General features: G+C 40.7%; 1 protein-coding gene across 1 annotated transcript; it reads right to left on the bottom strand.

Annotated features, from left to right (window-relative positions):
- Positions 1-1330: 1330 nt before the first annotated feature.
- On the bottom strand, positions 1331-12752 carry LOC118342370 (DENN domain-containing protein 2A-like). Its single transcript, XM_035680882.1, has 21 exons — positions 12735-12752; positions 12220-12284; positions 11106-11177; positions 8756-9886; positions 8464-8552; positions 7812-7906; positions 7518-7727; positions 7200-7293; positions 7034-7084; positions 6732-6934; positions 5998-6107; positions 5639-5708; positions 5268-5345; positions 5037-5177; positions 4323-4471; positions 3522-3699; positions 3361-3402; positions 3141-3249; positions 2436-2705; positions 2270-2356; positions 1331-2156 (listed from the first exon to the last, which is right to left on the bottom strand). The coding sequence occupies exons 1-21, from the start codon at positions 12750-12752 to the stop codon at positions 2125-2127; spliced, it is 3294 nt and encodes a 1097-aa protein (XP_035536775.1). The 3' UTR covers positions 1331-2124.
- Between the last annotated feature and the right edge of the window lie 643 nt (positions 12753-13395).

Below are 13395 nucleotides of genomic sequence, written 5' to 3'. Positions count from 1 at the left end.
ACAGCACTGCCAAATGAGCTCAACTACTCCTTCATTGACACTTACTGTCATGTTCCTGATGTGTTCATTTGAATTGATTCATAAGGCAACTCTACAGACCAAAATGTTTTTTTATGCACTGGTCGATTTTGAGATTTTGGGCTCAGACAGGTGGGAAGAAAACATCCATTTACACAGTTAGGTGTTTACTACTATACTTTGTATATTTGTGTCTTCTCCTAAATGCACCAAAAGCTAGCATTAGATAATACCTCATTTACGTATTTAGATTTTAAAAAAAATCTAAAAACTTGTAATACAAAAAACTTTTTTTTTTAAATTAAAAATATAACCCTTTTTACCTGTAGTGTCTTAACTGGATGCTATTTAACACTATTAATTATATGAAAGTGGATATTGTTCCGATTTCACACAACTGAACTGTCAATGTTAAGGTTAATCTGTTTAACCATTTAGCCAATATATTTAGTTAAGTATTAATAACTAATAAAGATTATTATTATAACTTATTTGTTACTTTTAGCTTTAAATTTCCTTGCTTGCCTGCTAGTTTTCACACACACTCGGTGCATATAGTTTCCAGGTGCTACAACTGACAATTTTTAGCTTGGATACCAACTGATCTATAGTCATCCCATGTACCCTATGTAACAGTGGTGGTCCCTGGGGTACAAGTACCCTTGGTTGGGAATTAATGTTTTAGCGTATGTGTGTGTGTGTGTGTGTGTGTGTATAAGCCCCTGTTTATACTCTGTACTTTGTTCTGTGCATCTGTGTATATGCATCAATATCTGTGTCAGCAGGTGTGTGTGAACTTGCCACTAACAAGGTGACAGGTTAGGTGCTGTGTGATGCCCCGGGGCCCTTGGGCTTGCTTAGCATGCGCAAACTGAGCACACTAGTCTTCAGACAATACACTACTATGCTCTGCTCTGCACCTGTGTTATGTTTTCATGCTGACAAAGATGTGCTTTCCTCTTCGTGGGCTAAAGATCTGCTTTGTTTCCATGACTCAGAGACTAAAATAGTAAAGCTGCCACCAACTCCGAACCGAGGCTCTTTGTAATAAAAAGGCCAAATAACTTTGAACACACAAACACAGCAGTGAATGGTTAGCAAATGGGTGGTATGCGGATTACTCACTGCGTAAAACTGGCAAACAAATGCTGAGTGAACACAATTCACTTGGCTTTGGTTTTCTTCTCAGGATTTTCCAGCGTGCAACAAAACTCATATTGTCAAACGTGCACAGTGTCATTGGATACATTGCGTTTTTTACCATAAAGTAATTTAATATCATTCATAATTTGCAAACTTGAGTATGGTGGAGAAAGAGATGAACAAAGTTTACAAAAATGACATCCAAACTTTAAACATGTAATGCAGTCATTTATAAGACCTGGGTATTTATTTCAATGGAAAAAACCATTACAACACTGACAATAACCCAGCAATTCTAAACAGCAGACAGAGAATATTTATTTACTTGTCACAGAATCAAGCAGTTGTGATGTTGTCACTGTTATGACTAAAATAAAATAGAAGCATTAAATAATGGGAAAGTGGGTCTGTGTCATTTCTGGTCAGTCACTATCAGTGTCAACATCATCTCATCAGAGAAAATATACTACTGCCCCCTAGTGGATTCAGAAAATACTATGACCATGGGTTTTCAAGTCAACTTACAGTGCATACAGTGTGTAGCATATTATTCACCTAATGTGTGGTTGGGCTTTAATTTGTCAGCCATATGTAGCTCGCACCAAGATACCTAGACTGATTTCATTTTTATACATTGTGTTGTGCTCATCGATGCTGTTGCCTGAAAAGCAAACCAACCAGGTCCCTCTTCAGTTTTTCTGTTAGTCTACAGTCCCAAGTTCCTATATTTATGTGAAATACAGCAAGGTTTTCCATTGATGGGAACAGTTTGTGATTGTCTATCACGAGTCCTTGAGCAAAACCCTCAATCTCAACCACAGATGAGGATGGCATGGACAAGTGTCTCTGAAAAAGCACTTAATGATAATTTCTTTTGTCAAATTTCTGCAGTCCTTGAGGTCCTTCCTTGTTTCAGGGCTTCGTCTCTTTAGTTTTTGTCTGTTTTGTGCCATTATAGTGCTATTATTTCTTGGACAGAAACTTCATTTTGTTTCCTGGAGCGAAGGAAAAGAAACAAGAGTGATTTAAGGTGAGAATAAACCTGGAGTAGATTGTTTGTTTCACTATAACAAAGAAGAGGCTAAGAATTGCTCAGAAACAACCTTACCCAAGCCTTTGAGAAACCTGTTAACCCTGCGGTGTTCATTCTCGTGGATGGAGTCTAGATACTCTTGCACCCTCACTTCAAACAGTCCTGAAGAAAGAGAAAGAATCATGAATCACCAGATCACCTCCTAACAGCTGAACGTGTTCTTTTTACTGCAGCCCTTTACCTCTCAGGGCCTGCCTGTGGAGCTCTCTCTCCTGGATGAACCAGCCAAACATCTGGGTCTCCATGAAGACCTCCAGGAAGCGGCGCACAGTCTTAGACGGGATTGCTTTACGAAAACCCTCGCGCTGGAAGGAGCACGGGACCGGGGAGGAGGAAGAGGAGGAGTAGCCGTCTTCCCGTTCTCCGATGATGAAGAGCGGATAGTGGCCTACCAGCTCCACGAAGAAACGGACAAAGGCCTCGGAAACAACGGTGCTAAGATGGCCAGCGTCTGAAGAGAAAAGGAGGAATGATTGTAGCATACATACAAAAATACTCCTGGTTTGGTTCATTCATAAACATGACTATTTATTATTTTTACATTAACCTTTCTATATTTTATTGTATTTAATGTGTTTATTTAAGGTGCAATATATCTTATCATTTATAAGATGTTATTAGATTTTGTATCAGTTTTTATCACTGTAATATTTCCAGACAAGTCTGCTAGTTATTTGTTTTATTTTACTTTTTTGTCATTTTATTGTTATTATTGCAGTTGTTTTTCATATATTGTACATCCTTCTAGCTCGTATCAGTGTGAACTCAGACATCGCTGTAAAAGAGCTTAATGCTCAGTCAATTTCCCTGAAAAAACAATGGTTGATGACAACCACAAGGTGCTGCTCAACTATGCTTTTATATTTCAGTCCTTGTTATGTCTCACCACTGGGTGTGTCTCCTCCTCTCTCATTAGCGAGCTCTCTTCTCCTCTCCAGAACATTCTCCAGGGCAGACTGGAGCTTAGAAGGCAGGATAGAGTCCTCATCGTCCAACTTTATGTGACAAAACAGGATAAAAAATCCACTTATGGGCATGTTAAGGATGGAATAATTTGTTGCTACATTCATGCAGAGCACACAAACATGATTCAACGCATGGTCTACCTGTCTGAGAAACCGACTGTTTCCAAGATCCACAACCAGAACCTGTGCATAGGATGACACAATTATTGAAATCTACAACACTTTTGCATTAATAATGTGATAAAATCTGTTCACAGCTGTAAAAAACGTAATCTTCTGATGACTCTTTGTGCCTCTCTGACCTCCTCTAGTGGTAGCTCAGTGAGCTGGGGCAGGGAACTGGACAGCAGGCCAACGATGAACGGAGTTGGAGTGCAGACGATGTCGAGCATGGCCGAGGGCAATACAGGGATGTAAGTATGCTGCCATACAAAGGGGTAAAGCAGCGCCACAACAGCATGGCAGCACTGAGAGAGAGTACTACAAGGAGAGACACAGCGATAAGATATCTTTAAATGATGATGCTCTTTTTCTGGATGAGAGTTAGGGAAGGGCAGACAAAGATACAGAAAATCAGTAACTTACTTATTCTCACCACATGAGGGTGCTATGGTCTAAAATACTGTCTAAGCACTGTGGATAGTCCCTAAAGTAATAACATTTCCCAGAGAGGAAAGCAAAGCCACATACTTCTTTCATTTACGTCATTCAACTTTGCATTCCAGCCCTCTACTAGTGTGAGTGCTCTTTCAGACTCCCACTGGCTTTCTCCTGCAGAACAAACAAACTGGCCCCAGCACAACAACTCAACAGACTGGCCTCAAAATATCTCTCTGGCATGTTCCCTGAATAAAACTGGGGCTGCCTTAAATTTATTTTAAAATGTGGGTCTGGACCACCCACATTTCTTATAACTTAATAATGAAAACATCCCTGACACTTGCACCTAATATCTGCCAACTCTATAATTACATAAACAGTGGAAGAAGGATGTTCGGCGCAACCTCATATTTCAAGAGCCATCAAATGAGCTGTCACATAGCTACAGATTCCAGTATTTTATGTGAGCCTGCAGGATAAATGGCTCCAGTGAAGGGACCGACCTGAGTTTGTCAGCGGTGAAGATGACCCTTCGCTCCAGCAGCAGAGACCCGAACACCCGGAGGAGCAGCCGCAGACTCAGACAGGAGAACAGACACTCAAAGTCCACATGCTCCAGGCGTGAGTCTGAGGGTCGGCAGAGCTCCATCACCTGGGAATTAGATGAAAACAGTAGTTTATGGTTTTTAAATGGTCATTTATTATGTGACCTTTATTGACCTCTGAGTAGTTTTACTAGTTTACCGAGTGCTTATCACTGGAAGTCAACTTGGAAAAAAAAAATGTGTTGTACACTCTAGTTGCTTCTACTCTAGTTGAACTCTTTTTTTTATTGAAAGTGGGTTTTTTTCTACGTTTTTCAAGCTCATGTTTTTAATCTTGAAGGATGCAAAGTGGCTGAAACATTACATGGAGCATATGTAAGTCAGATACATAAAAAAAAAATAGGTAAAACATGCCAAAAACTTGTCACAAACTCCAGCTAAATTAATGTTTTGCATCTCAAATTTGAGATTATAGCACTCAAAATGCTGACATGAGCATTAAAGTTATCACAGTAGAGACGACAGTAGGCTGACTTGAAATTCTAATGGATAATCCAACATAATTTTTTCAATAACAGGCTATTTGCTTTTCTTTTACTAACTAATTAGATACTGAAAACTAATTTTAGTATTTATGCAGCCTCCAATTTCACTTGCTCCACTATCAGTCACCTCAGTGCCTGAGCCGGGGAGAAAAGTTTTAATGGTGATGGTTCTGCCTGGAGCTGGGAACTGAGCCTCCATGATGGCTCTCATAAAAGGCTGCACAAGGGCAGGGGACAATGCCCTCCGCCTCTCCACCTCATCCAGCACCTACAGTACACACAAAAACACACACTTTACAAATGTGCTTGATGACTTGAATGTCAATATTATCACATGGAACCAGTGGGAGGGTTTTACCTTGGAGAACAGGTTGAAACAGCCAAGGTGACTAACAATACAGTAGACCTCTGGTAGGCGTTTGCCTTTTCCACTGGGCTGAAAGGAAAAGGTGAAAGCTTACTTGCTGCTGCTGTTACACATTAATATCCCCATCAATAGCACTGAAACACACACATACTGTAGAAATACATAGACAGAAACATAGGCAAAGGCACACACATACACACTTTCCCAGTCTCACACACTTCCTCCCAGACTCTGAGATGGACTGTTTTCCCACAGGCACGCCGACTATTTTGGCACGCTTATTTACTCAGCCGTCACCGTGGTATTTAGCCACTTCCTGTTCAGTAGCGGTGCACTTATTTATTCTACTCATTTCTATTTACCAGTAAACGCCGGCAGTATCCAAACCTCCTGCTCCCATCCTCTCCAGTCAAAACAAAAGCGAACATCTCACTATGAGGGAGGACCCACAACAAATACACAAACAAACAAGTGATTAGCATATTTTGATTGTACACAATAAAAATACACACAGATAATACTGAAATTTATTATTTTTGTGAATAGCCTAAATGGACGTATCCACACACAGCAGTCATGTGTATTGGGGCTTCAACAGCAAGTTTACTAGCAATAATAAGAGTTAAATTTGAGTATTTAAAACTATTTTGACTATTAAATTGACTCCAGTTTGTGTGGAGTTTCATAAACAGTGGCATTAAGTTCATTTTCATACTCTCACCTTGGGTAGCTCTCCAGCGGCTCCCAGTCTTTGGCATCAGGGAAACAGAACTGAGGAATGATCCTCAGCTGATCCTCCGTTTCCCTCATGAACTTGAAGCTCCGCTCCAGCTGCAACATAAAAGCGGTGACGCTATGGGACTGGTACTTTGGTTCTTTTTTTATTCACTTAATTTCCATTAGAATTTCACGCATATATATGTATTCATAATCGTTTCATTCAGAGAATCTTGTCCGGTAGACTTGTGATCAGTCACATATTTTGAATTGTTTTAAATGTTGACTTTTGTCTGTCTGCGGTTCTATTTTAAGGCATTCTGTCCCAGAAGTTAAAGGGGTACTTAAGGGATTTCTGTATTGTTTGTGGACTTGTGGATGCAGCAGAGGCCAAGCCCAAAAAAGACGGGTCCTTCATTTCCCATAATGCACCTGGATTCTTTCATTAGACCTTTCCTGCCTCCTAAATCCCAACCTCTTTCAAATCCCACATTTGTATTTCAGCCTTTCTGCTACAAATTTAAAGCCTCAAGCCCAAGTTGAAATAATTGATGATGAGATCATGACTTTAAAAAGCTTCCTCTGGAGCAACTGAAGACATTTTACAACTGTTTTCACACGCTGAGTACTGAGTACTTAACATAATTGAACTTAATATGTACAATCTGTGGATTTCCCCTTACAAACAAAATTACCACAAAAAGCTAGTAAAGATTCAAGCACTCCTCTGCTCCTCACCTTCGGCGGGAACTGCTGTGTCACCTCCGGCAGATAGTGGCCTCCAGCTTTCGACTTATGCAGTGACACAACTAAAAAATATTCAAAGAGCTGACGCTGGTGGAGCTCCTGTTCCAGAGAGCTGTTGGTACCGTTGTAGTGGACTTGAGACTTGCTTGGCTGGCTCAGTATGGACTGGACTGACACCAGACGCTGCCGTTGAGCTGGAAAAGAGGAAGGGGACATACAGTATTGTTATAAATTGAAGATGTCAAAAGATGTAAAGATTTAAAGACAAAAAGAGGAGTTGTGTGTTAATCTACCTTTTGCTCTTTCTTCAACTTCACTCTCAGAGTCACTGTTCTCATCTGTTACTGCAAACAAAAGCCAGGTGTGTTAAGCCAAAACCCCACATTTACATTATAGGCATTAGACAACACAGAATAAAGTCTCATATCTTCAGGATGATCATCATTTCAACATCATCACCTCTCCCTGAGCTTGTCTCAGCGTAATGATAGATCCTTCGCAGATGTTTCTTCCCGATCCGAGCCTCAAAGATGCTGTTGATTCTTAGTACTACCTGTTGGAAAAAGGTGTGAAGAAATACTACAGGATGATGTCTTTCCTCAAGGATGAGAACACCAATTAATAATATTTTGGAAGCTACAGTGGAACCTGGCAGCCACACCTGATTTCAGTTAAAGTTGGTGGTAAATGTTGTAAGATAAAATCCTCTACTCTACCTCAGGGATTCTGGAAAAGAAAATACATATACAGCTCTAAAATATGCACTCAAACACACACCGTTGGTATCCTACGGCAGTTGCGGCTGTAGGGATCCCCGGTCAGCCAGGAAGTGTGTTCAGGCCCAGTGGGAGTGGAGGGAGGGCTGAGCTGGGGTGGAGATGAAACACCCCCGCTGCTGGTACTGTGGGTGGACTGGTTGCTTCTCCGCAGGTCCAGCAGTTTAAAGCTCCTGGCTGAGTTCTGCCTGAAGAAGCTGGGCCTCGAGGTCTGTAGATAGAAAAATCATTTAATACATTTAAATAAGAAGCGTTGTCACTGTAAAGTATTATGCTTGGCTTGTACTGCAGGGACCTTGGTAGTATCAGCGCCAGGAGAGGAGGGCAAAGACTGCTGGGAACACTGGCTCTCCAGCTCTATGTCCTCATAAGGGTTCTCTTTGGACGAGTCTGCAGGGAGACCAAAGATGGCAATGTTCAATACATGTTCATAGGCATTTTATAGGCAAAACTATAGTCTATAGTCTCAAATATGTGATTCTGATATATTTTTTTGGCTGAAGCTGCCCATATTCAATATTTGTAAATTTGACCATACCGAGCATTTATGTTTTCATTTATATTGATGTAGTTCATGAAGCAGTGGGAAAATATCAGATCAAAAATCCTTTTTTTAACCTCTATCTGCTTCCACATAGTCCAGCACATAAGCTCATAAACCCTAAAACTGGGTTTTTGGTACGGATTAAACAATCTACATCATGTTAATTAGTGAGATTTAGAGCTGCTTCATAGGACAAGCTGATTTTTTTTAGATCTTTGGACAGAGTAAGGCTAGCAGTTTCTTTCTTTTTCCAGCCTCATGCTAAGCTAAGCATATTTACCAAACAAACATGAGATTGGTATCGATCTTCTCACTTAACTATCAGCAAAAAAAGTGTATTTGATAAAATGTCAAATAATTTCTTTAATTCTGAAATCAGTGATGGATAATAGAGGTGTCTGACCTATATCCTCATAGTGATGTTCCTGAGACAGTGAGCAAGAAAACAACGGGCTAGTTGACCTTGCGAGGTCTTCAAGCTCAAAGGATTTCCTGTCATGGTGAACAGAAAAGTGCAAATTAGTTTATGTGCTTCCACAGTATGAATTAATTTGTTAAATGTGGTCAAACGTTAAACTCTGTAAAGTTTAGTCATTCATCCAGGTAGTGCGATGTTAGGTCTAACAGTAACTATAGCCACAAAACTACATATTGTCTTTTATGTTGGTTTAATTCATTTTTTGTTCCCTCTATACCTGTTGATGCTGTCTCTGACTCTTTCACCCCTAGGTCTCCCGTAGACACCAGAGGGAGGTTTGGAGGAAGTTTTAGTAGAGATGGAGGGCAGTGGGGGGAGGTTCCTCTGCCCTCTCCCCTGTCTCTGACTCCTCCCAATAGAGGCAGTAGCTGGATGCTGGAAGGTACGTTGGGGTTTGGGGACTGGGTTGATGGGGGGTGCCCCTGGCTCTGTGTACACATTCTCCTGGTGCTGCTTCTCTTCTCTGGCCTCAGAGGATTTTACTGCACTAGTTTGACCCAAAACTTCTGATTCTTTCTTCTTTATCTCTACTGGTCTGTCCCTGCTAGGTGGGCTGAAGTAGTTTCCGAGCTCTGTAGGAGTTTTCCCGTGGTTCTCCCCCATAGCCTCCAGCTTTTTGAAAAGAGTGAATACAGCTCTCTTCTCCTGGCTGGGTTGTTCGGCTGTTCTCCTGTCATTGCTTTTCCTCAAGGTCCCCAACTGCTGCTGCATTGCCCCGATAGGTGAACAAGGCCTCGAATCCCCAAGCTTTTCTACATTCCCTTTCTCGTGATCTTGCTTTTCCAAATGGACAACTCTGCCACAATCCTCCCCTTTTTGGTGCTCACTGGGCTTGATGCTCTTGAGCGTCCCTCTTTGCTGTTTCCCAGTTTCAACTGGTGAAGAGGGCCTTGAATCCCCAAGTTTTCCTACATTCTCTTTCCCAAAATTTTCCTTTTCTTTATGGGCTACTCTCCTGCAGCTCCCTGCGCTCTGCTCATCAGAAGCTGTACTGTTGCTTCTTGTCAAGGATTCTGTCCTTTTTACACTGGTGCATTGGCCCAAAGAACCTGAGGTAATAGGTGCATGAGGGGGTTCCTTCCCCTCCCACAGAGAAATCTTGTCCTTGATGTTGCCTCTATTGGATCTGGGGAGCTTGTTGCCTACCAAGAGAGTGTTGTCATTGCTGTGAGGGTCAAAGGTCGACCTCCTGTGAGCCATCACAGGTGATTCTTCCCCCTGGTTGCTCAGGTTTTCTAATGGGGTGAAGGGGAGCTTTGGTGCCCCCTCTCTTCTTTGCTCGGCTCTCTTGTTTTCCACCGAAGCGATTTGGATACCACTTCTCTCACCAAAACAGCCCCTATTTAGCCTAAACACACAAAGATAAAAACACTTTTACTGAAGCCTAATTACAACCTCAATAGGCTATCTTTATGCCAAATGACATTTCAAGCAATTCTGCAAAGCGCCCTCATACCTAAACAAGAGATAAAGTTGTTTGCCAATGACTCCCAAAATAACATAGGCCTCTATTAGTGATTGACCGATGTGGGATTTTCAATGGCCGATGCAGATGCAGATGCAGATGCAGATATTTAGAGAGCAGGGCTACCGACGGCCAATATATAATGCCGATATCTAAACCAAGAAAAGCAATATAAAATTCTATTCTATTCTATAGGAAATTCAGTATAATTCAATCACTAGTCTATCACTGGCCTATATAACCGTACCACTAACAGGAAATCAACAGGACCTTCATTGTCATAGTAACCATAGTAAAAAGGTGTTTAACGTGAAACAGGCACAGTTTGGTTAGGTTTAGGCATCAAATTACTTGAAAAGGAAAACATATAGTGTGGCACAGTTGAGCTAGTGAGCAAGCAGAGTAGTTGAAATAGTTAGATAAAAGTAATGTATATATATTTTCGAAATAGATAGACTAGACTACTGTACAGGATAGTCAACACTAGCTGAAAGTAGATGGATAAGAAGGTGAAACCAGCCCATTAATTGGATGAAAAACTGTAAGAATATGTACTTTTTCATGACTAAAGGTATTAAATAACATCTACTTTGAAATCAACTGAAATGTATGCATTTGGTTACTGATTCTTGAGCTTATCTATTAGGGTACGACACATTTACAAACCTAAATTCAATCAGGAAACTGCGATAATATTCCATCAAAAGATTTCCAGAGTTTCCTGAACTTTCCAGTACGGTCACTGACTGCCAGTTAGGGGACACGTAGTCTTTTTCTGGCGACAGTGGGAAAATTCAGCCTGAGAGTAAATGCCAGAGGACAACCCTATGACCGAGCATCTTCTTCTCATCAGCCTCGCTAAATAAACACATACTTGGACCGGGGCCCATTTCATCAAACCGTTATGTTTTAATAAATAAACGGGAGGAAATGGGAAGCCCTAAGTTGAAAGACCTTTACTGACTTTTCCTTAATGAATGCGATGAGTAAAGGGCAATCTAAACCACGTTACTTGTTTCTCAAGCTCAGGGTGAATTTATGAGGGAAAATGTTCACTTCCTATAGTGAAAAAGTTCACCGATAAACCTATTCTAATACAAACCTGTTGATAGTGGAGTAAATGCAGTCTGTCCTGGTGGTCATTCTCTTATTGGCTGCCATGATCACTGTACACCTGAGACAGAGAGAGAGAGAGAGGAAATCACCTTCAGCCAATCCATTTATTACATATATATATATGAGTGTGAACATTAACATTTTTATTGGCATCCTGTCTGGCTTGGCTCCAGCTGACAATTAGTGTCAGACCTTTTCACTAAGACTGAATATCTCTGCACACACTTGAAAACTTTTTTTTCCACATTGTGTATCAGAATGAGATTAAGATCCTTGGAGAGACTGACATTTTATGCAGTGTGACCATTCATTCACAGCTGGTAATTTACAGTATTTGTGGGCCAGCTGGGCAGACTCAAGGAAAAACATGACAGCCAGGGACTCGGTGCAACTCCCTCAAGCAGTTCATCACACAAACCAACATTTCAACAGTCATTAGGGACCTCTTGCGTGATTAAATCATCTTTTCTTTTCTTATTGCGTGCCCTTTATTCTGCTGCTTTCTCCTCACAGGAGACCAACCTTTGACCTTCATGGCGACTAAAACGCTGTGCTCTCCTCTTCTTGACTCTCATACTTTCACATCTCTAAGGCCAATGTTTCAAAGTTCAGTGGCCTCCAAGATAATGCTTGGTAATTTCCCAGCTCTGAGGCAGTTGTCATCATTTGTTTAGTTGATATGCAGTCTGAATGACAGGGTAGCTTGAGCAGAGGGACTGCACACAGCCCTTAAAGACATAGGCTATAGCTGATTATCTGGGAAACAAGGCATTCAAATACTTTACTGCGTGATACAGACAGCCAGCCATCAAGAGCTGCATGATTAATCAAAAAGTGGGTACAGTTTTCTTTATGCTAGAGGTCGCTTTTAGGAAATTCATATGCCCAGATGATTTTTTTTAACCTAAATAAATAATACAACATGAAAATATTGTATTGTATATGTTTATTAATTCAGAATGAAATAAAATTATTCTCCAATACTGGACTTCAGGTGCAGGAAATCCAATGGAAATATGAGACAACACAGTCTGTTGAAATCACATTAGCCCGCATCACATTTTGTATATTAAACATACCAAATTTAATCTGTTTCTTACCTCCTTCTGTCGTACAGTTTCCATGTGTTCGTAAGTGAAATGGAAGCGCAGTACAACCGATGCTGCTATAAGAGTATCCATTGGTATAACCTCCAAACCACTGTGGTGCAGTGTGCTGTATGTCCAGGTCAAATAATCTGCAGTAGGTTTTCTAACTTAATTTAAGCCCCGAAGTGAGTCTTCAGTTGTTTAAGTGGATGAGAATAGAGACATAAGGGTCTCACCTCAAAATACTGTACACTAGTCTCCCTGTCTCTTCTCCAATCTCCAACTTTCATTCACTCTTTCTCTGCCCACACACCCTGGATGTGACTTCCTCCCTCTCTCTCTCTTTCTCCCTGTCTCTCTCTCTCTCTCTTGCTGTCTCTCTCTCTCTTCATGTATGTCTCTGTCTGCTGGCTGTATCCCTCACAGCTGACATTATGAAGAAGCTAGAATGAATGAATGACTCTTAATACCGACTTAAACTACTAAACGTCATAATCTTGCCCTCTGGCTGCAGGGAAATTACTGACATATGGGACGGACGTCATTGTATTACATTTTTTCCCTCCAAATCTGAAGTTAGTTGGAATTCACATCACAGCTGCTTCTAAGCTACAGTTGCTTATGCAGCTGTAGTACGCCAGCCCACCCTTCTTGCCCTATTGAATATTCACTTTCATACAGAAATTAATTAGATTTGCAAACTGCAAACGAAAGAAGAATTTACCAGGGGCTTTGAAAACACGTTTAACACGTTTCAAGAGCACTGTTCTGTTGTTCGAAAACAATTAAATACTTTGTTTAACCTTTGAGTTTTTTACTGTTTACTGTTTTCTATTTAACCCATTCCCAAGGTTCCAATATACGTGTCTATTTCTTTTTTTATATTTATTTACTTGTCTTAAGTTGTAATCTTTATATATCCCCCTCTTATTTTTTTACAGCAAATGTGCATTTGTAGTGCACTTGGATTTTTTAATTCAAAACAGATGATACCTTGTATAGTAAATTTACAGCCCTTAAAATGTGTACATGCAGTTTAAACACCAATATATATTAACCAAACTAACGGTATGTCATTGTCAAAGGCTTACCAGAATTCAAGTGCTGACCAAGTTCAGTGCTGGATCCCTGTTGCAGTGCCAGGCGGTGAAGTGGACTGTTTATGTGGCGGTGCAGATTTTAAACTAT

The sequence above is a fragment of the Morone saxatilis genome, unplaced genomic scaffold, assembly GCF_004916995.1.
Source record: "Morone saxatilis isolate NCDOM2014 unplaced genomic scaffold, NCSU_SB_2.0 Contig10, whole genome shotgun sequence".
Classification (NCBI taxonomy): Eukaryota; Metazoa; Chordata; class Actinopteri; family Moronidae; genus Morone; species Morone saxatilis.
The sequence above is the reverse complement of the archived record's forward strand: the minus strand, read 5'-3'. Positions and strand labels throughout refer to the sequence as shown.